The sequence below is a fragment of the Poecilia latipinna genome, unplaced genomic scaffold, assembly GCF_001443285.1.
Source record: "Poecilia latipinna isolate Pla-1442-1.1 unplaced genomic scaffold, P_latipinna-1.0 Scaffold191, whole genome shotgun sequence".
Taxonomy (NCBI): Eukaryota; Metazoa; Chordata; class Actinopteri; order Cyprinodontiformes; family Poeciliidae; genus Poecilia; species Poecilia latipinna.
Window position 1 is genome coordinate 260,423 of NW_015112807.1, and position 26,671 is coordinate 287,093.

Sequence of the window (26,671 nt, forward strand, 5' to 3'; positions counted from 1 at the left end):
CAAGTTTGACCTCTGAACTGATTCTTCTTTCTTCAGTAACAACTTCCACACTGAAGAGTGTTGTACTTACTGTGACATGTTACAAATTACAAGTGATATGCAGGGAAAAAATTGATTTTTTTAAATTTCTGGCTGGCTGATCACCAATCACTTACTGGTAAAGTGGAATACCGACTGATTCTGAGCACCAGCTGATCCTGATTAACCTGATCAATAACATCTTCTAAATGTTGGGAGATTGAACGGTTGGGGTTGGGAGGAAGGATCTAATGAATCACTTGGATGATATTGCATTGTTGAACAAAACTGTTTTTGACAAATTGAGCAAATTATAAAATAAGTATTAACCATTCAGATCTCAACAATTTGATCCAAATTTAAAATTGATCATAACATCAGTTCTCCATTTCTAAATGTCACATTTTGAAAGGTAGCTTTTAATATTTAAAATAAATATCACACACCAACGTAATTTTCATGGATCATTCAAGCCTCCTTCATGTCTTGAGACAGTTGGGAAAATGGTAGGTAAATATATTTTCTGACAGTGTGACAGGAATAAGAAATAGACCCAGCTCGGAATTGAGTTCTTAAGCTAATCATGCATGATTATAGGCTTGGGAGCCAAAAAACATGGCATATGAAAGAAGTTGTTTTCATCTGCATGCTACTGCAGAATGACTGGCTGTCAGTGTTACCTATTCTCCTGAGGGCTCTCACTCTCCTGCCTGTCTTTGACTGGCCTGCAGCAGGTCTTGTGGCCCCTAGGGACTGTCCGAGGAGACCTGGACAACATTGGCAGCAGGCAGATTAGCGGTGTCATTTCGCTGTGGTAAGCCGGACAAAAGCATCTCTTGTTGTCTCAAGCTGTTTGTGGTGCTGCTTTCCCAGTCCTGTGGAAAGGAAAGGACAGCCAATGACCAAAGCCAAACAAACCTGGTCCAGCTCACCTGTGCCGTGAATGCAGAACTGAGTGACCCACATTTGGATGGAAACCATTGCAAATATTTCCCAGCAAAGTCTGTGGAAGAAACTTTTAACAGGGCCTCTCAGCAGGGAATTTTAACTAACTGTAAATGACTTTGACTCTATTTAGTTTGTGTCATCTGTTCCTAAGTAGTAAACAGTCACATTACCATCAAGTCATCCAGTATGTAGCTTTGTGCATAATAATATGTTGATTTAGGTGTAATGAAACCTTGTTGCGTAGGATTATGTGTGTTCACCTTGTTTCTAGGTAAATACTTTATAGTGCACCAGAGGAAGTTATAATTCTCATAACTTTGCATGTTGACTGTATGATGAGAAGCAGCATCTGAATATCGCTTTGACTACTTAGCAGTGGTGGCGGCAAGACAAACCTCCTTCACCCAAACTACGTCTTAGTTTAGAGGCAAAAGCCGAGCTGCAAAAAATTTGGCCTTGCCACAAAAATTGAATTATATTGGCTCAGAATGCCTAGAAGTAAAAAACGGCAACCTTGGGAACGATTATGCAAAGTGAAACGCGGTTAAGCCCACTGCTACTGGTTTTCCATTCCATCCAACAGGAGAAAAAGTTAAAAAAAAGGCTGTTATTGCAGAGTTTATCCACCTTAATAAATATATTGAAGCATTTATTCATGCCATGACAGTTGTAGCTGTAGCTCATTTTAGCCATGCTGTATAGCGTCTTTGTGTTACATGCAGCTGTAAGAGTGAACATTGCTTCTGGGGGATTTATTAACACTGGGGTACTTGATGGTCCATTTCAGCCTCAAATTAAACCCTACTACAGATATCATTTAATGTTTTCTTTTGTTTTCACTAAACACTGACAACACTGTCAAAATCTTTTGAAATAAACTGTGCTTTATATTTCTGTGTAATGGAGTGACAAAAATATTTCTTCAATGTTTTGAATCATTTTCATTGTTTTGGTCCTATAACTGTATGTAGGGAACAAATCAGAAACTTGTTACATGCAAACAGAGACCCAATAACACATACAATATTTGCTTAAACAAATAGGATTTTCAAACTTGCAAACCACTTCTACTGTACCGCAGGATTAGCCAGCATAAAGAAACAAACGTTTATATGACGATATACACTATTACTGTCTTTTTATTTCTGAAAATATACCATATTAAGAATACTACAAATAACATACTGCACATTAACTTTGTATTTGCTAAAGTCTGACAATTGTCTCTTATCATCTCCTCCGAAGGCCAGCTGACAGAACAGAGAAAGCCCATTGCTCTCACTGACACAAACATAGATACAAATAGCCGACTAGCTAGTTTACCATCATGCAAACCTTTAAGGCTGTTTTGTTTGCTCACAGCTGAGACTCAAAAGAAAGGCAGGACCGGTGCTGAAAAGGCCAGCTTTGACAGTTTTCACACAAAGAGTTCACTGTTGGTTAACAGTGAGCAGCCTGTTTCTGGGAGGTTTGCACTGTTTCTGGGGCCCATTTCATGGAACAGTTAGCAAGGCCAAAGGCAACCCATGAACTGGAGTGATAGTTATGGCCCTCAGGGCCAAACCTGGGACTGGCCCTGTCGCTCGCCCCCTGTTGCCCCCACCCAGTATCGAAGCTTTTACAAAGCTGACTGGGGCACTGGGTGCTGCAGGTGTCCTCTCATAAAGACCCACATCACATGGCCCGTTGGCCTGACTCAGCTGGCATGTTTTAGTTCCTTTCTTCACCACCGCAGGTGTCAAGACAATGGTGTGGCAACTTACAGTCAACTTGTTCAGTTGTTGCTTTAGACCCCATTTTCTGCATTTTTATATTAGCACACCGTAGTGCTTTGCAAATGTATTCATAGCCATTGAAATTTACTACATTTTCTCATGCTACAACCACAAACTACAATTTATTTTATTGGAGTCTTATGTGTTAGACCAACAAAATGTTGTGCATAACTGTGAGGGTGTTTCGTTTAGCTTTACCTTTGCTCGCATGTGATCTATGCGAATGCATGTATGTGTATATGAGCATGTGAATAGCTAAAAGAGATAGAGGAAGACACAGAATTATTTATTCTCAACAGGGTGAATGATTAAATGTGGTGTAAAATGCTTTGAGGTCCTCTTGACTTGATAAAATGTTATACAGGCCATTTACCAACATTTATGTGTTGAATGAATTGTAATTGGCTTTTTCAAGTCTTGAATGTGAAGCATAGAGTGATTCATTTGCTCAAGTTGAAACGGAACAACCTAACAATTATCGAGCAAATTAACATTAAAACCTTACTTGGGCATTAGATTGACACCCGACTATCCATCACTGTAACGGTGCAAGGCCCGTCTATTCTTCTTTTCTTTTGTGCAAGTGTTTTAGAAGTGGAGAGAAACTGTACAGGCAGTAGATATTAGAAACTACAATCTCTGCCTTTGTTTTAGTTAGCAGTAATGGAATGGAGGGCCCAGAAATACCATTTGTGTGGTAAGCAGGCAAAAGAGGAAGAAAACATAAGAGTAAAGACTAGAAAGAGATTAATATACAGGCTTCTCTCCTTCTAACCACAGAGTGGGCATAAAGAGCCCAGCATCTCATTGATGTCAGCTGTAGCTGTGCCTATCCTTTATTTTTCAGTTTGGTTTGGACAGAGCAGGCGGCCTGGTCTGCAGGAGTTGGGAGGACATGGCCCAGGCTTTCCCACATCACTCACAGGCCCCTGATAGGCGGTCACACAGGCCGATAATGACAGGGTGAGAGATTTAGTATTAAAGTCGCCTCTGCTGCCTCCTCTGCTCCTGTCTGACGTCAGACTGTTAAATACGGGGATGAGAGCATGGCATGGCCTACGGGATAGAGAGTTAGACCTGTCTTAAGTATAGAGTTTTGTGTAAGAGAAGCCTTGGCTTGGATCCACAGGGCTGTTTCCATGGACTCACACTATACACAACAATGGGGCATTTGGGATTGCAGTTATAGATTGAAAGAATTGTAATTTGTGACAAACATAAATTCAGTGATTGTAAATGGCAATGGAAATGGGGCAGGGAAATGACAATAATTCAGTCAAAGAGCTCAACCTACTGGGTGGACTACAAATTAGACAATGAAATATTTCTCTCTAGTTTTAGCTTGTTCAGACATTGTGGCTTTCCTTTAGTATTAAAATAATAAGTATCGCATGTAAATTTAAGGTGCTTTCTGGTTTTTTGTAAAGTTTTAATTTTGCAGTTTATGACTAATCAATGCTGAGACAGAAAAAAACTAGGTTGCTGGTGGCTAGTTTTCATAAATGTCATATAATCACTGGTAAAAGACCTTATTGTCTACACCATGTTGCAGCTCAACCGTACAAGCTATACCCAAAGTAGATTAGCAACATAAAAGCAGCCGAAAGCTGCACCTGCATCGACAGATCATCACACCATTGTGGCATTTAAAGAAAAGGCCTCAGTCAAACATGCCCCCTAACCTTCACTAGCTAACATAAACTAATTAGGGTTGCTCTGAAAGGAATGGTCTGCCATTGGACTAATCAGCTTCCACTGATCTTGACCATGCAATGCTGCTCCAGCCTGTTCTCCCCTCTAGAACCTCATTATCACACATTTTCAAAGGAGCGCCATGGCAAACGGAAGGGGGTTGAAAAGATGAAGAAATTTAGGAGGTGGTTGTCCAGGAAGGGGGCTTCCCCAGTTCCTCTCTCCTCACATTGGACTCAGAAGAGAAATGTCAAGCGTGAAGCTCGGAGAGCGGTCAGAACTGCTCAGTCCAGTAGGCAGCACAGAGGGGGCCTTTGTCCACCATCACTTAGCACCAATTACAGCCCGTCAAAATAGTTCTTCTGCTGCGGGGCGACGTGTTAATGGGCCCGGTTGGGTGTGAGGAGCGACCTTGTCCACACACACCAACCATGGGTCAGGGGTTAATAGGGCCCTTTTGATGTGGCGGATGAGATTTTGGCAACCTTTAGCTGCCCAGGGAATGCTAGCACAAAGACGCAGAATGTGATACAATTAGGCAGACAACTAGCTGCAATGAATGGAGTTTCTCCAAAGATGTGGGATGGCTACCTCAGTCAGGACAGATTGGCAGCCCTATTCTGGCCAAACTGGTGCTTTGGAAGGTCAATGCCCTTCACAAATGCACAAGAGGAGCCAGGTGAGGGCACAGACACCAGCCAAAGAACTTTTGCTTGAAGTGAGCAGTAATTAAAATCCTGTTGAACAAATGACTGCCCTTCTGGACACAAAGAAGGTCCTTTTGTACTTGTGAAAAGGTCAGAGACCATTGAGTCTTCCGCTGCATTTCCCATCTCCGTCCTGAGCTGGAGCTGGACTCAAACAAGTGAATGGGCCAGCACGCCTGTAGGTCGCCCTCAGCCAAACTTGGAAATAATTCGTTGTACAATATGTGAAACTTAACTTGGCACCACTGATGTCTGACCTATACTGTGTTTCCTGAGTTTAAGTAATCAGTGATTATCTGATTTAAGATGAAAAAAGGTTCATAACACAGAGCTGCATTACGTGTGTTTAGTCTTGGCATCTGAGCATAAACTAAGACCTATACCTCAAGTGTGGGAATTGTACTAAAATCCTGCATGTTCCTTTAGTTTCTTCACAGTTCCTTGTTAGCGGGGGACCAGAACTTTTGCAAAAATATATGAAAAAGAAACCATCGTAACTACACTGAGTAAATTCAACCACATGCAATCGTGTGGGAACCCGTGGATGACATCCATCTGCCTTCTCCAAAATACTTTCTGAACTTACTGATGTACAGTTCATTACCCTTACCCAATCCTCCTGGAAATGGATGTGGTGATCTGGCTCCCAGCTTCATCTACTTAATGTTGAAATAAAGGAGGTGATTGAACTCAGCCTCCAAATTGGATTTGTGTAATCTGCATCGAGTTTGAACATCCTGTGTAAACACAAGCGTGTGCAGATGCCGGAAATGCCACGGCTGGAAATGAAAATGCCCATAGTTGACTTTGGCAGAAAATCAGGGTAGCAGAAACAGGGATGAAGCATAAACACAAGCAGGAGTGTGTCCATTGTTTGCTAGAGGGTCAAAGGCTGCTCCGAATGACTGCAATGAAATTTTATAGATTGATTTAGAGTGATGTGGTGGGAAGATTATAATAGGGGATTAATAATTTTAGTAATAATGTTGTAATTTGTCTTGTAGCAATACCTTAGGAAGTACATCGTCTCTTTGTTGTTTTTTATGAAAATACTTTGAAAATTTTTAAATTTTTAAATCACATGTTCTTGCATTTACTGGGAACAGAGTCTGCAACATCTGCTCATAACCTTTACACCAAATTCAACTTGGCACAATGATGTGGAAGAAAAATTGAAGAAACACAAACATCATTAAGAGTTCATGTGTTTCTGTTAAACAACCCTTTAGTTATACTCTCATTTCCTTAATGGCTTTGCAGCTGGATTTCACCCCTGAGCTTAGTCACACAGCGTTGGCCCCAAACATTGTTTCTTTTGCTGCTTTTCTCTCAGCGATAAGTAAGAATATGACTTAGGCTCGATAGGATTCATTTGCCTTAAAATGCTGCACCCTTTAGAGCCCAACTCATTAGAGCATGTGTTTTAGGGAAGGGAGGGGACTGGAGGTCTCTAAAGGTTAATTCCAGATGCAGAGCCTCCTTGAAGTGGCATGACAACATGTCTCCTCCGCTAAGATTGGATGCATTTTTGTCCATCAAGCTGACTTGATGACAAGAGGCTCATTACTGAGATGATTGCCTTTCTGTGTCTTTATCTCTCACAAACACCCATACACGTTTCTCTCCTCCTGCACTGCATGTGCACATTTGTCAGTTGCATAAGCGAAATTAATTCCCGATGGAAATGGTGTTTGCGCAAGTAGTTGTGTTTTTGAAAAGCAAAAGCTGATTTCTTTAAACTTAATTCAAGAACTAATTTAAATCTTGACACTTTTATATTTTATTGCGTCAGATGTCTCAAATATGTGGAGATGTTATTGAGCTGCCCTTGTTTATGTCGTTCTGTTGATTTATCACGACAAGCTATACATCTTTATGACTTATTCAAAGTGTTCTGCTTGATCTTGAAGACAGCAAATACAGCAAAGGAGAACAATAAAATGAAAGATGAAGGAGACAAAAAAGAAACCACAAAGTGGTGAAGACAAAACAGCTGAGGAAGACAGAAAGCGAAAAAAAAGGAAAAGAACATGAGACGTGCTGAAAAATAAGAATGCAAGGAGGAAAAAAGAAAACAAAGACAAGCGAGAGAGTGAGATGTGGGCCATTCATAAGCAGACTTCTCTAAGGGATCTTAGGCCAGCACACCTGCTACTATTCACTTCAGAGGAAATAGACACTCTGTGGAAGAGAGGCTCTTGGCCTCGGGACAAAACCGCTGCAGCGCCAAATTAGAAACAGGAAGGACTGTGGGTAAGGCTCAGATTAAAAACGTACTCCCCACATGGACTCAATATACTGCAGCCCTGATCCGCTGTGGAAACCTAAAACCCAACAGCACTATTTTATGCCCCAGTCAACAGAACGCCCGGTGTTTGCTCAGTGACACGATGAAGACGAAGTCCAATGTCAACCCCTGAATGTTGGTAAACTGTGGTATTCTAAATACTGCCCATTCTAATAAAGGAAGGAAGTTTCTAAGTATACATACAGTAGATTTACTGTAGAAGTAAAGAATCGTGTCTTGTTGCTAAACTAAATAATTGCATTGTTCCATCAAAAAGTATAGTATACACAAAGAGTGTTTTTCTTTGTGCAGGTGATGAAGAATGTTCCAGGTAATGAGAAACCTATGGTAAAAATAAAAACACATTGGTCTAACTTTGTCCTTACATTACACTCAACTCTTTCTACTCTATCATTTATCAAACTGACAGCCAGATGACTTGTTGTGTAAGAACACACTAACAGGGAGGACAGAGTGCAGTGTCCCATAGATAGCCGTTAGGATAGCTTATAATGTCAGCTGACAGCAATCAAAACCAAATAGTACAGAAAACATAGTCAACACAATGTATAACTATTTAAAAAGGGGTGGAAAAGAGTAAAAAAGGAAACTATAACACTTCTAAAATTATTTCCTAGAAGTTTTTACATTTTGTCACATTAAAACCACAACTTGTGTGTATTTTATTGCACTTTTATTATGCTTTCGTGGCACATAGTTGTGGCACAGAGTTGTTTTTAGATTTTCCATGAATGAAAATCTGAAGAAGATTGTGGAGTGCATGTTTATGAACTGCCTCCCCAGCCCACTTTCCCCTCTAATAAAGACCCACGTCACACTCTTCAGACTTTTATACGTAACAAAAATTAAGAAGGTTTGTGTTCTTTTACTTTCACTTTAGAATTATTAACTTAACATGTTGGATTTGTCACATAAATCCCAAGAAATACACTGAAGCTGATGGATGTTACGTGATAGAATGTGAAAAGCTCAGGACATTTGCAAAGCATTGTACTAATATAAAAGTCTTTCTCTGTCTTTTGACAAACACCTTCTGTCTGAGGGTAAAAAAGAAAAAAAACAAAACTTCCAAGGCAAAAGTTGGGACTAAAACGGTGTTCTCAAATTCCCCAAAACAGTATTTATATTAAATTGATTACATTTATTATTATAGAAATATCTACCTTTTTTATTCAACCCAAAAAAGTAGTTTTCTCACTGAGTTATAAAAAAAGAATAATATTTTCAAGGTTTTTTTTTTCTTTCTTTTTATAGACATAAAGTCTTTTATGTAACACATTGACACATGGGAGTACAAAAATGGAAGGGAGAATGTAATGACAATTAAATGGCTTTAGGCTGTTCTTTTCTCTAAATGTCTGTTTGATTTGTGTTTGTCACCAAAGTCTTGGCCTAAAAAGTATAGGTCATCACCTAAGTTATGAAGGCCCACGCTCGCTAAGCGCTTTCTGAAAGATGTCTGCACCAGGCATGCTGATTTACAAGCATAAACACATTCATGCATACGTGCTTATGCACATTTTGCCAGATGGGGAGAGTGCTCAGTAGTAAGACTCTAATAGGAAAACCTGCCATGACATCACCCAGGGGAGTGCAGGTGCAGGGCCGGGACAGGAAGTGAGTCACAGGAAGCTTGGTGAGGCAGACTTTGCCATGCCAATGACAGGCTGTGGGAGTGCGATGTGAAGAGCTTTGAGTTATACTTGGTGGCTTAATTGGCTGAGTCCCCTAGGTTTTGGAACTGCTTTATAGGCATCTGTCGTCTCAGTCCTTCCAGAATAACAGACATGTTTTCAACAAGGGTGCGTGTGGTGTGCAAAAACAAATGCTATTTACTTTTCAGACATCTGTTGTCTCTCCGCATTTTAACTATCATATTAGTTTGGACGTCTTGCATTTGTTTACAATCTGTGATTTCGTTCAGAGAGTGTTTACTTTAAAAGGTGTTTAGCCTCATAAGTACGTGTTGTCAGTTTGTCATTTAAGTTTTTACTATAACCTGCAAATCCCCAGCATGGAGATTTGTAACAAACTGACAGATGGATGGATGAATGAAGGAGATGTGCATGTGTCCTTGACAATGGCAGTCCAGTAGTTTACACAAAGTTTATTACACTAATGAGAAAAGTGTGGGGAATGGGCTGGTTCCATACCACCCAGGGAAGTGGAGTCTGTTTACCCTGGTGTACTGCATCTGGAAGTGGCCTCCTGGTAATCTGCTCTACGAACAAAAGGTTCAGCACCAGCTTGTTCTCATAGACCACCAAGTGAGACCTTGAACTTCATAACAGGTCTCAGACTTTCCTCGCTCGGATCAACTCTTGCTTTGGGAACTGAGGTTTGTTGACAACTCAAGGTGCTTCTCAAAACTTCTAAATATATGAGGCCTCTTATTTTCTCTAATTTTGGTGACAGCTCAGATTTGTTTTTATCTAAAAGTTAGCTGTGGCCACAGTAGCATTGATATATTCAAACTTTAAAGTTCCACCTTGGCAACAGCTGTAGGATTTAATGAAGACCTACAGTGTCCCAATGGGTTTCTAGGCAAACAGGCATGTGCGACCTCTTTACACATGCCGGGATTAGTTGGACAGCCTGGAGATTTAGTCAAACATTATAGATTGGCAAACTGTCTTTTCCACCACTTATCAAAATATTCCGTATTTTAATCACCTGCTGTCCACCGATACCAGTGGTCTGCAATTGTGGCACTTTGGATCTTCCAAAATAGCTCTTAAAAAGCTCCCCTAAAAATGATAAAGAACCAACTACTGCTTTTAAATATGGACAAATGCATGTTTTAGCAGTTTGTTTTAGCGGGCATGCTACTCACTGCATGTATGCTATCCTGACAGCGTATGGCTATCTGATAGAACAACGGCTCTCAGTGAGTGACACTCCAGTCCTATCTAATAAGTAAAGAGCCGTGGAGAAGAATCGACTGTTTCTGAATGTCACCTCACTATATTGCAGACTTTTGGACATAGCGTTGTCCCATATATGCGACAAGACAGTCAACATCTCCGCACAATAACTCAGACAGTGAGTGACTTTTTTTCATCACAAATTCTTGTGTCTCTGTACAGCTAGCTTTGCTAACATCACGTTAACGGAGCTTACCTTCTTTGAGCTACTTTTCTAAGTGACGAAAAAAGTTAGACATTGTCCCCACCGTCTGTGAAAGCGAAGCGCTGCTGAGTTAGCTGTGGCCATCGGATTTTTTATGATTTATGGAGCGCTATTATATTACTGACGATTAGACAAACATTTTCTGCCGCTGAGAGAAAACCACGGTGCATGTCCTGGAGCGCCGCGCGCGAGTGAAAGGTGGGGAGGGGAGGGGGAAGGGAAAAACACGTAGTTGCTTGGATTTTAATCGGTGCATTTTGCATCCACTGAAAACAAAGATGTTAACAAATAAACTGGACAGTATGCTGCATGTTTAGTGGTATTTTCACAGTTGCGGTCTCGACTGGTCTTGAAATAAAATGCCGAGTCCTCAGCGCCCGAGACCGAGACAAGACTGAGACCAAATGCGGTCGAGTCCAAGACGAGACTGAGACCATCAAAAAATGGTCTTAAGACCGGTCTCGAGACCAAGACCAATTTCGAGTACCACAACACTGGCAGCCATCATTACTTTTTAGCACAAAAGGAGAAACTTGCATACCTGAGAGCACCAGCCCATTTGTAAATTATAGACGCCACACAGCATTATGTTTTGTTGCTGGAGAGATGGGAAAAAATATTAAAGCAGGATGTAAAGACTTCAGCCAGAAAGTCAAAGTTTGGGTGTAAATTGGTCTTTCAAATGGGTAATGACAATAGTAACACTGTCAAATTAGTTGGAGATTATTTTCAAAGTGACTTTAAGGCCTAAAAAAACAGAACTTAATTGACTGACCAACATGTCCAGATGTGACAATAATCAGGATTATCCCTCAGGGCCTTCTGTTAAGGGTACAAGTGAAAAAACAGTCGGTTATCCAAACTACTTTATTAATACCACAAGTGTTGATGAAGTCTTCACCTGCTGAGATTTTTTGCCTTCTCTATGTACCTTAGAAGCAGGTAGATTTGTGCAAAACTTCAAAACTTTTAAAACAAGCAGGCTTTTTCCAGCCAAAACCAAAAAGAACAGAGACTGATTGCAAAAGAGTTCAGGGGGGACCACTAGAAGTAAAGACACAAACAAACTGGAGAACTTTCTTTTTCATAAGCCATGTTCTGTCTGAGGCCTTTTTACACATTGGTTATGCCTTAAAAAAGATGTTTTCACTAAGCCTGCACTGTTTCTCTTTGGTTATACAAACACAGCACAAACTGGGTCAGCACTGTGCCAGTGTGTGCCTAAACACAACAAGATGGCAGTGGGGAATCAGTGGCGTGACAACAGCATCACTGGGTATAATGGTGAACTGCTCTTGTTGAAAGAGACTTAATGTTCTATAGCCATGAAAAGTCTAGAGACTTTTGAAATGAAACACCAGTCCTTTACTGATGAGTAGTAAAATAAATATTCCCCATTCCCTACTGGATTATGTTTTGACTGTAAAAATTACAAAAGAATTGAATTAAATCTGCAAAATTATACAAATTTCATCCAACCGCTGCAATTTTCACATGAATTTTCACAAATGGGTTTAGATTATAGCCAACACTGTTGGAGCTCAAGACTTTTTATTGTCTTGGGTTTATGACAACTCTCTCATTATTTAATTGAGTTGCACTGAATCTCCCATAAAAATCCACAAGACAGGTATTGTAGAGGGTTATTAGAGAGGGAAGCTCTGCTGCATCTTGTGAAAGGTACAGAGTAATTGTGTTCATACTTGTTTCTTTCCCTGTGCCAACACAGCTGTCTCAAATGGTGGAATTACTTCCTAAGTATATTATACCATTCATTATACTGTTCTGCAGAGGCCTGTTAATGAACCATCATTTGTTTCACGTGTGGACCACCTGACTCAGAAAAAGATCTAAAGCATACAGAGTACTTACCCCTGGGGACTGTTCTTCTATCTTGTGATTGAACTATGTTTGTGTTATTTCTTGATTTAGCTTGTCTAAGGTGTCTTTCAGCAGCACAGTTTTGCTTAAAACTGCAGGATGTAACTTCTATTAAAAAAAAGTTTTCTACATATTTGTTAAAACTGCCACTACATCATGATAGTATGATATGAGAGAGATAATGTGCTAAAAGATTGATATCCTCCACCTCCTCCTGTTGCTACTATTGCCATTTGAAGAAATACACTGCTCCCAGTCAAAAACAGCCAATAAGAGCCAGAAGTATGCTCTTAGCACTGTCAATCAACCTCATGTATGCACTGCTCAATGTGCTAACAATTTATCGTTCCAGAAAAACTGTTTATCTGCCGTCATCGGAGTCTCTGCTAACTAGCCTGAGCATTCATGACAGGCTGAAGGGAAGACTCTGTAGCATAGCAGAGGGCAGGGGGGAGAGGGAGTGAGTAGTCAATCACAAGCATGATTGACACCACTAACACCCTAATCCTGGCTCCAATTGGTTATTTCTAGTTAGTACTAGCAGCATTGGGAGAAAACAGAGGAGTTTTATTTTATTTATTTATTTATTTTTTTGACACTCACATCGCCAGTCTTGTACTATATTGTCACAACATAGTGACAGTTTTACCAAAAATGTAAAAAAAGAGAGATATTTTTCTTAAGTTTCATACTGCAATTTTAATGTATAAAATGCTCCAGTACCACCTACCTAACTTGTCTCATACTGTAATGTACACAATTTAATTTTCAGCTAAGCTAAGCTACTATATGTATTTTTTTGGCAAACAATTTGTAGCATGAGTGACTTACCGTAATAACGCCCCATGTAGTGTGTTACATAATTTACCATATAATTTAAAAGTGCTAATCAAATACCTTAGCAACCAAATAATAATCTTACAATAACGGAATATAATGTTATAATGTAATAATGACATGCTTCTCCTCTTGCTGTGCAAATATAGTTTATTTAATAATTTCTTATTATTTAATTATTATTTTGTACCATTATATCAAAGCAATTTCCTAGCCAGTGAACTCACTTACTGGGGGTGGCAATAAAATTTGATTCTGATATTGGCATTCAAAAAATCTTGAAAACCACAGGACTGTACGGTGTCTCACATTTGCGATGGAAATAAAAACAGAACACATGCGATGTTTGTGCTGATATCACATGTCTGACAACTTTGTGGCCAAAGTCTGCAGTGGTTGTGTCCGTCTTGCAGAGACTTAAAGGGACAATTAGGAGCTGAATCGTTTAGGATTAAAATCTGTTTTCATGGTAACAGCTTTCCTTAGCAGATCTTTGTATTTCTATCAGCTACATGACTTCACATCAAGGCACATTTTGCTCTGCATCCAAGCTGAGCAGATTGTAGCACAGGGATGGGAGCAAAGCAGAACCAGCCACTGCTGCTGTATACAGAGTAAAATACAAGTGAACCTATTTCAGAGCTCTGTTCAACTGGTTCTGGTGCCTCTAGGATGAAAATCAAACCGGTCCTAATTGTATTAACACACTCAATGTTCTGCACACCGTGGTGATCTGCAGAATAACAGGTTCCTGGACTTTAGCTGTGGAGAGATTGTTCATTCTAATTGAAGTCATCTTCTTTTCTAAGTTATTTATTAAAAAATATTATCCACCTAAGACCTTTTTTTCTACCAAATCTCATGGTAGAAAATGTTTTACATTAAAAATAAATCCCATTGATGCAGTTTTATTTCTTTTTGCATTTTTATTATTTCAACAGATCAGTGTAGCAACACTTTTCAGGCATATCGCTGTGCTCTTCATTAGTTGTAGCTATAACAGCATCAGCTGTAATTTATTGTCTTTAAAAAAAAATATTGTCCATGTTTGATGTACAATGCAAGATATGACAATGTTTGAGTTCACCTTAATATCCTAAGTTAAATAGATACAAATCTGAGGCAAGCGAGTAAGTACGTGTTTCAGAAACATCTTCCACATCTCCCAGTTTGGTAGCGCAGCTCAAAGTTTTCATGAACACTGAAAAATCAACAAAATGATGTTAGAACAGCAAAAGTAAGTTAGCAAAAAGTAGCCTATCTTAAGTAACACACATGCTGCGTGTGGACCAGAGTTTATGTTTCACAAAATGGAATGCATTGCTTCATGTTTAGACTCTGGTAAACCAGATATGATAACATATGTGGCAAGATAAGAAACTGTGTGACACGAGTTTACTATTTTCAACACTAAAGTCACATACTTCTTTAGAACATGCTTTCATGCTGACGAGGTAATTCAGTTACAATGTTCATGTGTGGTGGAGCAGATGTGGAACTAAAAGTCGTGTGAGAGTTGTGCTCTGAGACTGCAGCCAAAGACCCCAGCAGTACAGCATTTTGATAAGTTGCGTTTTTGTTGACTAGGGCTTTATGTATCAGCTTTTTAAGATAAGTCTTGGTGTTTTGTCTTTGAGTGTTGCACTTATTTGATATAGTGTGCATTTTCAATCTTTAACTACCATTCTTCCATCTGACAAGACAGCTATGTTTGTAGCTCTCTGTTCATTGCCAACTTTAAATGCAAACACTATTTTGATGTTGTAACTGTGGCAATGCATGAGATTTACAGTGCCTGAGATTGACATTTATTTAACAGGCATGCCGGGGGATGTCATGCTGCTCCCTTTGATTGATCTATTCACTTCCTCTTATAAAGATGGAGGCTGCTCGTGTAACCGCAATAACTCTTTCAAGCTTGGTGCGTAGGAGACGCCCTACGGCAAGGTTCCAGGATCTGTCGGGTTTACCCTTTACTCCAAACCTAACTGTAACCACGAGAGGCAAAAACGCGACACTGATCTAAGGTCAGTGTCTAGAGGCAAATCCAACCTCAAGCTTGTTTGTCCACATGTGGGCCATATGGAAGTCTTTCCATGTCATCTGTGGAAAAGTGTGAGTCCTCAAAGTCCAAAGTACACATCTTGAACTCCATTCCTGCTTGATTATAGAGTTAAAGTAATTAAATAAATTGTAGTTATTTTTTTGTACATCTAAATTAATTACTATTGACTTTTATTCTAATAAACCTTTATTATTTTACTGAGTACAGAGTACTAAAGACTCAAGACGATGGGATATGCTTGGCACAATGAGAGAAGATAATATTCTGATTTTCTTGATCATTGACAGATTCAAAAGGGATCTGCCATTAGAACAGCTAGTATCATAAATTATTTGCTAATTTACTTGCTTCTGCCAAATTATTATATAAATTTATATAACAAAAGAGAATGATTACTGTATGTTGCTCTCAAATTCAGAAATCAGAGTACCAGAGCATAGTTTGCACCCAGGTTTATTACTAACAATCATACAGTGGTAACGTATTTATAATAGGAAGTTGCTTAAATTTATTAAATAAAAATTCTTAATTTTTGCAAAGGTCTTATACATTTTAGCTCTCACATGCTTGTAGAAACATGGATTTAGAAAAAAAATGAAGGACAACAATTGTATAAACGCAAAGGCACTATCAACCATACAGTCATTCTGGAAAAGTAATTTCCATTTTTGCTCTGCTCCAGAAACTGTGGACGCCTGCTTGTTTGATGTGTTCAGAGCTGCTACACAGATGCCACAGCCTTAGCTATGCCGGACGTCATCTTACGGGCTGTTCTCGGAATACAGAAACACCATGTACACCACCTCTAAAATTAGTGTTCTGCACATAAAGAAGAAAAGATCCAAAGTTGGAAAGAAGACTCTAAAGTGGCAGCTTTCTCTTTATATTTCTCCTAATTTTCATCTTCCACTTTGGCACAGAGCCCACTGAAATCTCAGGAGCCCTCTGTTTCATCAAAGATGCACAGCACAGCCACATATTTTCCAATTCTGGGCCAGCCAGAAATCTGGAAATCTGATTTTATAACCCTTAAGATTCAGGTTGTTTGTGACTGCGGACAGTTTTGGTGAGGTTTGCTGCGCAACAAACAAAATGAATGAGTCTTGCCATGCTAGTGGGCCCCAGCTCCTAGTGTTATGTACATCAGTTGTGTGGTTACTCTGTTGTGTGTAAACAAAGACAGTGAAGGACACCTTTAACTGATTTGCCAGATGTTCGCGGAGAGGGAAGGAGAAAAAAAAATCTGTTTTCTAAAAGTGCCTTTGTCCACGTCTGTGCAGCAGGTGAAAAGAAACTTGCTAAATACACAGACTAACAGCTGTGTTTTTTAGCTCAATCTTGAATCATCATCTCTGGTGAAATGGTGCTAAAATAAAGATTGTTTCTAAGTAGGATAAAACGAATGGATTGTAAAAAACAAACACATTCTCAGCTCCATCCAGTGGCTGACCACACTCGAAGCCACTAGACCATGATGACGTGATGAGCCTGGAAGTCAGTCAGAATGGGCGGAGATAATTGGTCCTTATTACTTTGACCTCTGATCCCTTCTTCTTAGTGAAAAGTTTAGAAGTGGTCCCCTAGGAGCTTTCTGATACTAACAGGGCTCCAAAACGAGAAGCCCCAGTAGGTGGTGAAACAGTGGTCGCGTTTTAGTACAACTGAAACTCAGTTCAGCTGGGATGGGGTGCAGAAGTAGGGTTTTGGGAGTGCTGCCCATGTGTCGCCCACTCTGGGAGCAGTATTTCCACCCAACCCAATGAAAGCTTTATGGACTTGAACTATAAAGCCACTAAATCTAACACTTTTTTTAACTCCAAAAAATCCCCACATCCCACTCTTGCCATTACTGCTGGAATTTGTGGCAGGAACTGTTGTGGAGCTTAGATTTTCTGTGTTGATTTTTTGCTAAGTGTGCCAACAAAGTGACTTCCTCCTAAAGTCTATTAAAATAGGGCAGCTACTGGGGGATGTATGTGTAGCTCATGTGTAGTGTTGTGGTATGGTGGGATCTACAAAGAAAAAATTGACACCAGATGGGACCAAGAGGGGATGGAGGAGGAGGACAGAACAAAAACAAGTGCAGAAAATTGAAGTTGAAAAGAGTTTGAGCTTGAATGTTAAGATAATAAATTAGTTACATGCTTTGATAAAGTGCCTTGGAAAATTATTCACACCTATTGAACTCTTTCACATTTTGTCCCACTACCACCAAAAATAATGGATTTTATTAGGACTACATGGAGTGGATAACAAAGTAAGTGGAAAGTGGAATGAGAAGGATGCATGGTTTTCACCATTTTTAACAAATAAAAATCTGATAGCATTCATTTGTCTTTAGACTCCTTTAATCAGATACTCCTAAAAACCAGTGCAGCCAACTTCCTCCAGAAATCACCTGATTATTTAATCCATTCCATTTGTGCATAATTTAATGTTTGTACAAATGCAGCTGCTCTGTGATCGTCACTGAAGTTAATTAAGGAACATTAGTGAAGTCGGTATCATAAAGCTCACAAAGGCGTCGCATTTAGAGGAGGGCTGGGTTGTCAAACAATATTCTAAAGCTTTAAGCATATCTGGAAGCAATGTTCAGAGCATCATCCACAAAACATAGAGAATTGTACATCAACAAAACTAACAACACTTGGCTATTTACCTAAAATGACGAGCTGTGCAAGGAGAGGATTAAGCAGAGAAGCAGTCTATATGCCCATGTTAACTGTGGATGAGCTACTGAGATCCACAGCCTTGGGATAATCTGCTGATTAACTAATGTTTGCCCTAATAACTCATGGATGAGAACAGAAGTATGCCAAGAAAAAATATGTAGATGCTGTACCAAATGTAGACGATACAACATATATACTTAAGAAGCTGCTTTAGATCAAAATTTTACTTTTTGCAGCAGAAAACTGTACATAACCCTGAACACAAAATCCCCACAGTAAAACATAGTGGTAGCGTCCTGCTATTAGCATGCTTTTCTTTAGCAGGGACAGGGAAACTGCTTACAACTGATGGGTGACCGTTTCTCCGTCTTCTAATGACCCCTAAACATTCAGTCAGATACAGTGGAGATGTTTTGATGAGAGCATTTTAATGTGTTAGAATGGTCTAGTCAAAGTTCAGATCTAAATCCAAGTGAGAGTCTATGTTAACAGGCTTGGTCCATCCAATCTGACTGAACTTGAGGTATTCAGTAGTGAAGTTTGGGTAAATACTACAGTCTATACATATTTAATACTCGTTGGGACATAAACCCAAAGGTTTGCAGCTTTAATTGCCGCAACTGTGGTTCTACAAAGTAATGGCTCAAAGTTTCTAAATATAAACACACAGCACACTTTTCAGATCTTTATTTGTAAAACATTTGAAAGCCGGCTATCATTTTCCTTCTACTTCGCAGTAATGCACTGCTTTGTGTTAGTCTGTCACATCAAATAAATTACATTAAGGCTTATGATTTTTTTAAGTGACAGAATGTGGAGTAGCTCAGTCGGCATGATTACTCGGAGGAAACGTGAACTCATGTAGACTGTAACTCTTTTTTTTTTGTTTATTTGAGATTCTGCATCTTTTGTATGAAGCACCGGGGCTTCTTAATGTTTTCATGTATGTTCCCCACATAAGTAACAAGCATATCTTTGTTTAATGCACATTTGTTTTCGAAGAGAAAAAGCCCACCAGGAAATCCTTGAATAGATGATTGAAAAAACAACCACGTTGGTTTTCCATGCAAGCATATGCATGTGTCTGAGATTGAAAACCAACATTCCATGGTCCCAACGTGCACTCACATTAAAACATTCTATTTAAAGTATTTTGAGCTGCACTGTGATCCCTCAAAACCCTTTCTAATGCAAACAGAGCAGCCAGCGCACTCATTCTTACTCCGCAAAACTCTTTTGGGTTTCTCTTTTGTCTCTTATTATCTGATGTGATGTTATGGCAGCACAAGATATCTCCTCTGTGTTATTTGGAGCAGTTCTGAGCCGTTCTCTTTCATTCAGATTGTATATTTGTTCTTTCATGTAGCTCAAATGCCCATTATAAGTTTTCAGATACTTCATATAAAACACGAGTCTCTCGCTGTTGCTGTGCCTTATGTGCTTCAGTTGTGTTGTTTTGGAAGCAATAGATTTCCTTGAAAGCTTAAACTAATTAAAACCTCATGATTTAAACATGTCAAAGGAAAGAGAGAGGGACATCGTGGTGGCAATTTGTCTGAGCATGTGCCGCATATAGACAGGTGCAGGTGTATGTTTATCCAAATTAATTAAAATGCTGGTAAAATTTGTCCTTGTTGCTGTCCCTGTCTCAACACAGTGTGCAGTCTTTCAATGTCAAATTGTACTGTAAATAAACCCTGTCAGAGCTTCCACAGAAGCGCTGCAGTTACACTTTTTTCCTTTGATAATATTGGTTTGGAGAAGAATAAACACTAGAGCTAGCTCTCAGAAGATTGTTCCCAGGAATCTTTGCAGTGACATGTAATGTATAAAAACATGCTTGGCTGTTTTCATAATCGTCCCATAGGAGTCTATTACATTTGTGGGCATGTAAATTGTCGTGTGATCCTGCACTATGCTGCAGCTGGTTACGCTAGTGATCTTTGCTTTTAGTTTCTAATTACATTTACCTAAATATTTCATTGCTTTCGTTGCAATTAGTGTAGTGTTAGAATTTAAAACCCATCTTTACGTCTTCGCCTTACAGTCCCTCGCTCGTACAGAGCTGCTGCTGATCTTACAAAACTGGACTAATTGCATGTTTTTTTAATGATAAATACACATTATTTATTTACAAATAAAGTGGTTATAATAGAAATAAATACAAAATAAACATCTGAGCATTATACTTCATGTGGTATTGCACCCATTTCAAAATGTACAACAGAAATGCTTTTTCAGAACCAGTAAAGGAATATTCCTTTGATTAAAACATTTATTTTTCCCAACTTTATGTAGACATAAATATATTCATATATACTTTCACTTCTTTCTCAATATCTCTATTACTTTGTTTCTTTCATATAAATAAATGTCTTCATTGGGAAACTGGGTGTCCATAGTAGAGCTTAAACACTTAGTGTCTCTCTCTCTCTCTCTCTTGCTCACTCACACTTTGTGTCCACACAACCTGTTTCTCATCTGCAGCCACAGCCCTCCACCACCATATCCTGGTAGTTTTTCAGAATCACCTTCTCGTATTCGTCCAAGTAAAGCAACGAAATGGGGCTGAGTTCGGTGGGCACACAACAAGCTCTGGGGATGTTTGAGTTTACTGAGTTGACAAGTGTCTGCACAATGGCGTGATTAGTTGCATTAAGGTGGTCTGGTAATGGAAAGGGACATTCCCCGTGGCAGTAGTAGGCATGGTAGCCTGGGGGTGCCACTATCCACTCGTTCCATTGCACGTCGCTGAAGTCTACGTACAAGGTATGTCTTTTGCAGCTTGCCTTTGGCTGATGCTTCCTGCGTTGTTTCCGGACTGCTGCCTGCCTTTTCCCCCGTGTATGGAGTACCGAGTCCCCACGGCCGTCGTGACCATATGTTACCAGCAGGGGCCGAGCCTGAGGCCATGAGTCCTGGTCCTGGTGCAGGGACCGGCTCACTCTGACGTGCCCGTTTCTTCTCCGGGAATGGCCTGCATCCTTCTCCGTCGGCTCTGGATGAAGCACCTCCACCATGAAGCCATGATTCTGGCCATTCCCTGAAGTCCATTCAGATACAGCAGGACTCACGTCAAAACTCTCCCAGCGGCTCAAAGAGTCCTGAACCAGCCTGGTGTCTAGCAGACGGACCAGAGGTTCTGTGCTGTTGGAACCTATTGGAACTCCGAAGATCTCGTAAATGTTGATACGATGGAGGCCTCCTGCAAGAGCACCACTAGTAGAGCTGCTGTTCTTAGGAGGTGCAGGTCCAATGACCTGATCCCTGTAAATGCGGAGCTCTGCGGAGGTTATGAGCTCCTCTTTAGGGATAGACGTGAGGTTGAAGTAGAATTGCTGGGTTGTTTTGCTTTTCAGGCTGGCCAGTGCCTCCATTGATTCTACGGGAAACAACATAGAAAGCCATAGTGTAAGATTATGCAAACAAAAGTGAAATCAACAAGTAAATTGGCATGAAAATAATTATTTTCCTCACATTCCAGATATACACTGATGAAGATCTCACTGTTAGATCAGTAGATTCAAGCTATGCCAAGCGATTAAATGGTGTGGGCGTGGAATCAGTCTATCAGGTATGACTCAGGCAAATGACAATTATGATGTAAAACAATCATTAAAGTCAAGCTTTTGAGATCGTCTGGCTAAATGTCAAAGAATGAAAGCAGTGTGCCAACATTTTCGGATAAGATCAGAACGGATAGCCAGCCGTTATATGGGTCATTTGCATAGACAATTGGTCACTGTAGAAAACTTCCTCCTGCGTACGCAATGAGCTACCATCAAAGATGATAGCTCATCTATCATCTTAGGAATTAGTCTATGTAAAAATGATTCTTAAAAATGCAGAAGAAGCTGAAGCTGCCAGTATCCTTATGACCTTTTTATGTGATTGTTGCTCTGGGGAGGAATTTACAAACAAATTGTCCATAAACTTGCAAATTCTTTGTTCTATCATTTATATATCTGCTCTTAACAGTCCTGAGGCAAATGAAAGTAACACTTATACTTAAGTTAACTGGCATTCCCCTCAATGGGATACGGTAAATGACAGAAGTGTTAGTAAAAGCTGCAATTTTCTTTCAGGCAGCCCTGCTTTGAACTCTTACTTTATAAAGATCATAGAAAATGTATAGGCCATCATTTTAATCTGTTTGGTGTGGCAAAGTAAACACAAACCTTAAAACTATTAGCTTTTCAAAGGAGGCATTTAGGAAATTCCACCATCTCATCGTAAACCTCCCTCCAAAGGCACAAAGAGCTCAATTAGACCCATCACTTCTCATTTGATGTGGGAAAACCCCCTGTGTCTCGTTCCCTCTCTTCGGGTTTTCGATCCGGCTCTTCCTTTCCTTCATCAGCACCCAAATCCCATTTTCCCTCTGTTCTCTTAGCCTCCAAATCCTCTTTTCTTGCTGTCTCTTCTTTTGTCACTGTTTTCTCTGTTTGGTTCTGCTACAGTATTTTCAGTCTCCCTGAGACTGCTTTGTGAACATGCTTAGGCTTGTCAAAAGTGTGTGAACCGCAGATATGAGTGTGTCGGCATTCCTAATTTCTTTTTGTGCTGTGTGCCAAAATACGAGATAAAAGCTAACGTCAGGTCATTCATTTAAGATCTGTTGCTGGCAATCGCTTCTCTTGTAATAGTGAAAATGTTCTATTTGGCATGGAAATTGGTTACATTTTGAAAAACTGATAGCAGCGAGTCTCATTATCCAAGAGAAACGAATATCGAATGGCAGATGAGATGAACGGCTCGTGTTGTTTGCTTCGATGTGTTGCATTAACATTTGTACATGCATGCTTGTTATATGGCACAACAAACACGACAATGTCACTGACATGATACGAGAAAAGTAGGAACCATGTCGCCTTGAAAGTTGAGGTAAAAAAAAAAAAAATCTAGAGGCTGCATGTGTAAATACAGTCTAAACTCATTTGTAATGACCAGTGGTGTCAAGGTGTGTTGGCTGAGAGCAGATGTTTCCAGAAGTCGGCTGGGAGCAGTCACTCAGCCCTGCAGCTCAGGCCAGGATTGTTTGTAGTGTGTCAGTTTAGCCACTTGGTGTCATTGCACTAGGGCTTTGGAGAGCACCCAAGCAACCACTCAACCACCCCTCTGACTCACCCCTGATGGAAACTTCTCCAGTCAAACACAGGACTCTGTATGAGGACTCTGTGTAGGGCCCCAATAGACTTAGTAACGTGTATGCTGCACAAAGAACTACTTGGATCATAGGAAGTGGAATAGTCCTACAAAGCTACTCCAGGCTTTAGTTGATGTACACAAAACAATATGTAATAATATTTAATAAATATTTTTGTTTAAATTTCATCAAAAGATAGTTAAATAAAAACTACTTTGAGTGTTTTAAGAATGTAACAAAATTATTGCTTTATTCTATTTTTTTTTTCATCTTAGCAGCCCTTTTATTATGGAGTTAAACTGCAAAATTCACTCCAGAAATCACCACGTGTCCCCTAGACTGAGAGAGCAGTTATGGTGATACAGGAAGGTGCGTAATTGCGCACATCACGGAGAGAGAGGGAGACGGAGAGAGCCGATTTGGAAAGAAAAAGGAGGCAACCCCCCTCCTTCCCACCGTTTCAAACAAATAATTTCAGTCTTGTTAAAAATGACTCAGTCTGACACGATGACTTTGTCCCGGTTCATGCTGCTTTAATGCGGGCTGTTTTTGAAGTTACAGGGTGATGTCTATCACCTGCGCAAAAAGTACACCGCCCTTTATCCCGTTCCTGTGGTGCGTGTCTGGAAAAACTGTTTTCACAGCCCACGCAAACACCATCAATTATTAAGAAACAAATTACCCTAGGGATACCGCTGCCCCTTGATGTTTGTGAAGCCTGTGACAGCTGCTAAAGGCGTGTTTGCTTTGCCGTTGCATCACTGCATGTAAGAGAGCTAGTTAAATTGTGCGTGAGGTGCTTGTTTATAAATCGAGTCACTTTAACAGTTTTTTTTCCCCTTCTTCTTCTTAAGAGTAACAAATAACTTGAATGCGTGTCGTGCGTAAATGACTAAACCTTCATAAAACAGCGAAGACTCTGAAGCTCAGCTTGACGCACTGAGTCATGTTTAAATATGGGTTTGGGCTGTCTGACAGGTGAAGGTATGTCAGTAATACGTACCTTCATGGTGAAAGCTTCTAATCGTGTTGGCCTTGCTGGCGGCCCTCTCTGCGTGCTTCCCCATGCTCTTGGGTCGTTTAGTGCTGTGGTCTCCGTTCGCAGAGTGCATGTGGTAAAGGTCCACCATGTATTGTGGCACCACGGCGTGCTTGCTGGGGGTGGGTCTGCGCCCCAACCCGAACATGTTGAGAAGCCGAAGCTCGAACTCGTTGAGGAAGCTCTCCGACCGCTCCGGGCTCTGCTTCCCAGATTCGTTGTACTTCCTCCGGCCGACCTCGGGGATGAGTCCCGCAGCACCTTCCAGCAACACCTGAGCGAGCAGCAGTACCATGAGAGAGCGGACCACGGCGACCATGATCAGTCAGTCCCTGTGGAAAGAGTTGGTTTCTGTCAGCACACTGGCACGGAAGTATTGACATGCTGGGGCTTCCCAAACACTTTGTGATCTCCATACAATTTGAATGGGAGACACCTTTTTCCACTTTGATGTAGAACAGAGACAAACCCCACCGGCTATACTGCGCCGCGGGAGTTTGGGCTTAACACGAACTCATTCATAAAAATATCAAGGCGAAAAATTAATGACAGGGGTGGACAAACCAAATTCAAAGCTCTTTAGATGGGGGAGGCGGGGGGAGGCTGCAGACATACGGTCTCCAGATAGGAGAGATAAGAAACCATGTTCGATGATGTGATTTGAATAGAAAAGGAAAAACGTGCAGAGCGAAAGATCACAAGGAGTATTAGGGAAAAGAGATTACAATATCCACATCAACAGCAGCATTACAGTCAGACGGCATTGTTTGCAGAGGCTTTGACGGTCATGTAATCATAATAGATAGAGTTACTTCAAGAGGCTTGCAGGTGTTAGATCTGACGTCCGTACCAAAGCCAGATGTATCCTGGTAAAGCTCTTGAAAAACTTCAAAAACTGAATACTATCCGAGCGGCACAATTTTTACATTAACATTTTTTGTCATCTGCCCCTTTACTGTTTATTGTTCAATAAAAACGCCCTGTAACTTTTCTAGGAAAAAGGGAGCAAAGTACAAATTGTAAAGAGAAATTTTCTTCATGGAATTATTTAAAAACTTCTCAAAACTGTTATTTTAGTAGTTTGACAAATTCACCGGTTCCTCCTTACCTGACGAGAAAGCGCTGTGTCCGGTCGTCGTTCCACCTTTGAGCTCCGATAAATTCCACATTAATTCGTGTTTAATCCACGCTGTTTATCCTTGGGGGACCAAAGACAGCCCATGCCGTTCACCGATTGCCACATATTCTCACCAGCTGTGAGTTGAGTTAGGTCTTGTTCAGTTATATACGTAGAGGGGGGGGGGGGGATAGTCTACGTTAAGTCTATGGGGAAACTCGTTGGCATAATCGATGAAAGTCTAAGGAATCTTGTCTGCACATCTTAGAGAGACGAAGAGCTCGCTGAAGTCAAAGTGAAGCGGCGCTGAAAGTTTGAGAGAGAAGCGCACTGAAGTGTCAGCCCTCTAGAAGTTGTGGGAGAGCGCCGCACCGCAGTGCTTCTATTGATTGGTGCCTTCTCTTCCTCCAGCGACTCTTTTTGTCCTATAATGATGTCACACATCAAGTACCCACCCACCTACGTTTTTGAAACCCCCACTGAGCATCAGTGTTATAGTAATTTTCATGACTGAAACATCATTGTCGGAAAAAAGAAAAACAATAACTCTGCAGAGAACTGTTACTGAAAGTAATAGTTGCCCTTTAAATGTGAAATATTCAGTTTTACCCATCTGCAACATGATTTTAAATATGCATAGTTTTCTAGTTTAATCACTTGCAAACAAAATAAATTGTCCAAAAGTAATTTTCTTTATTTTTAGGACTTTGGTAAACTGATAAAAGCACAAAGAGGAGTTGCCAGGGGTATCTCCAAAGATTTCCATAAATCTTGGCCAAATTGGGGCCACTAACCTTGAGATGGCACAGCAAAACCAAAAAGCCATAACAGCTTTTTTGAACTATGTTGTTACGCCAGAATTCAAAACTGTGCCAAAAAAGGGGGGGGGGGGGTCTACTTTAGGATTTTTTTTTTTTTAATAACCTAATAATCAACAAAGTCGTGTGAGTTTATGTCTGGCACCAACATACTTTTCTGCCTCCACAAAGAGTATCCCTGATTTTAAAGCATTCTTTCACTTTCACTCATTTCTTACCCAAATGTGTTTATTATTTCAGGGCAGAGTCAGGAGTGAAGGGAAAGCTTTCAAAATATGGGAATTTTACAGGAAAAATTAGATCATATCAACATAATGAATGATGAATGCACTCATCAAAGCTTTTCTTTTGCTCTTTTAAATTAACATGTCCATCAATGCCAGTAGTATGTGTGATTTTAGATACAATGGGTAGCATATTTTTCTCTTGACTACATTCCCAATTTTACACTTAACTTACCCAGGTAGAAAGGGTAATAAAGCAAATTACCCTAATTGTGCTACTCGTATGAATAGTCGT

The 26,671-nt window shown here is 40.2% G+C and overlaps 1 protein-coding gene across 1 annotated transcript; it reads right to left on the minus strand.

Annotated features, from left to right (window-relative positions):
* Positions 1 to 20,141: 20,141 nt before the first annotated feature.
* Positions 20,142 to 25,727, minus strand: bmp2b (bone morphogenetic protein 2b). Its single transcript, XM_015030768.1, has 3 exons — positions 25,326 to 25,727; positions 24,182 to 24,549; positions 20,142 to 21,414 (listed from the first exon to the last, which is right to left on the minus strand). Exons 2-3 carry the CDS (start codon positions 24,534 to 24,536, stop codon positions 20,510 to 20,512), a joined length of 1,260 nt encoding a protein of 419 aa, XP_014886254.1. The 5' UTR covers positions 24,537 to 24,549; positions 25,326 to 25,727; the 3' UTR covers positions 20,142 to 20,509.
* Positions 25,728 to 26,671: the final 944 nt, after the last annotated feature.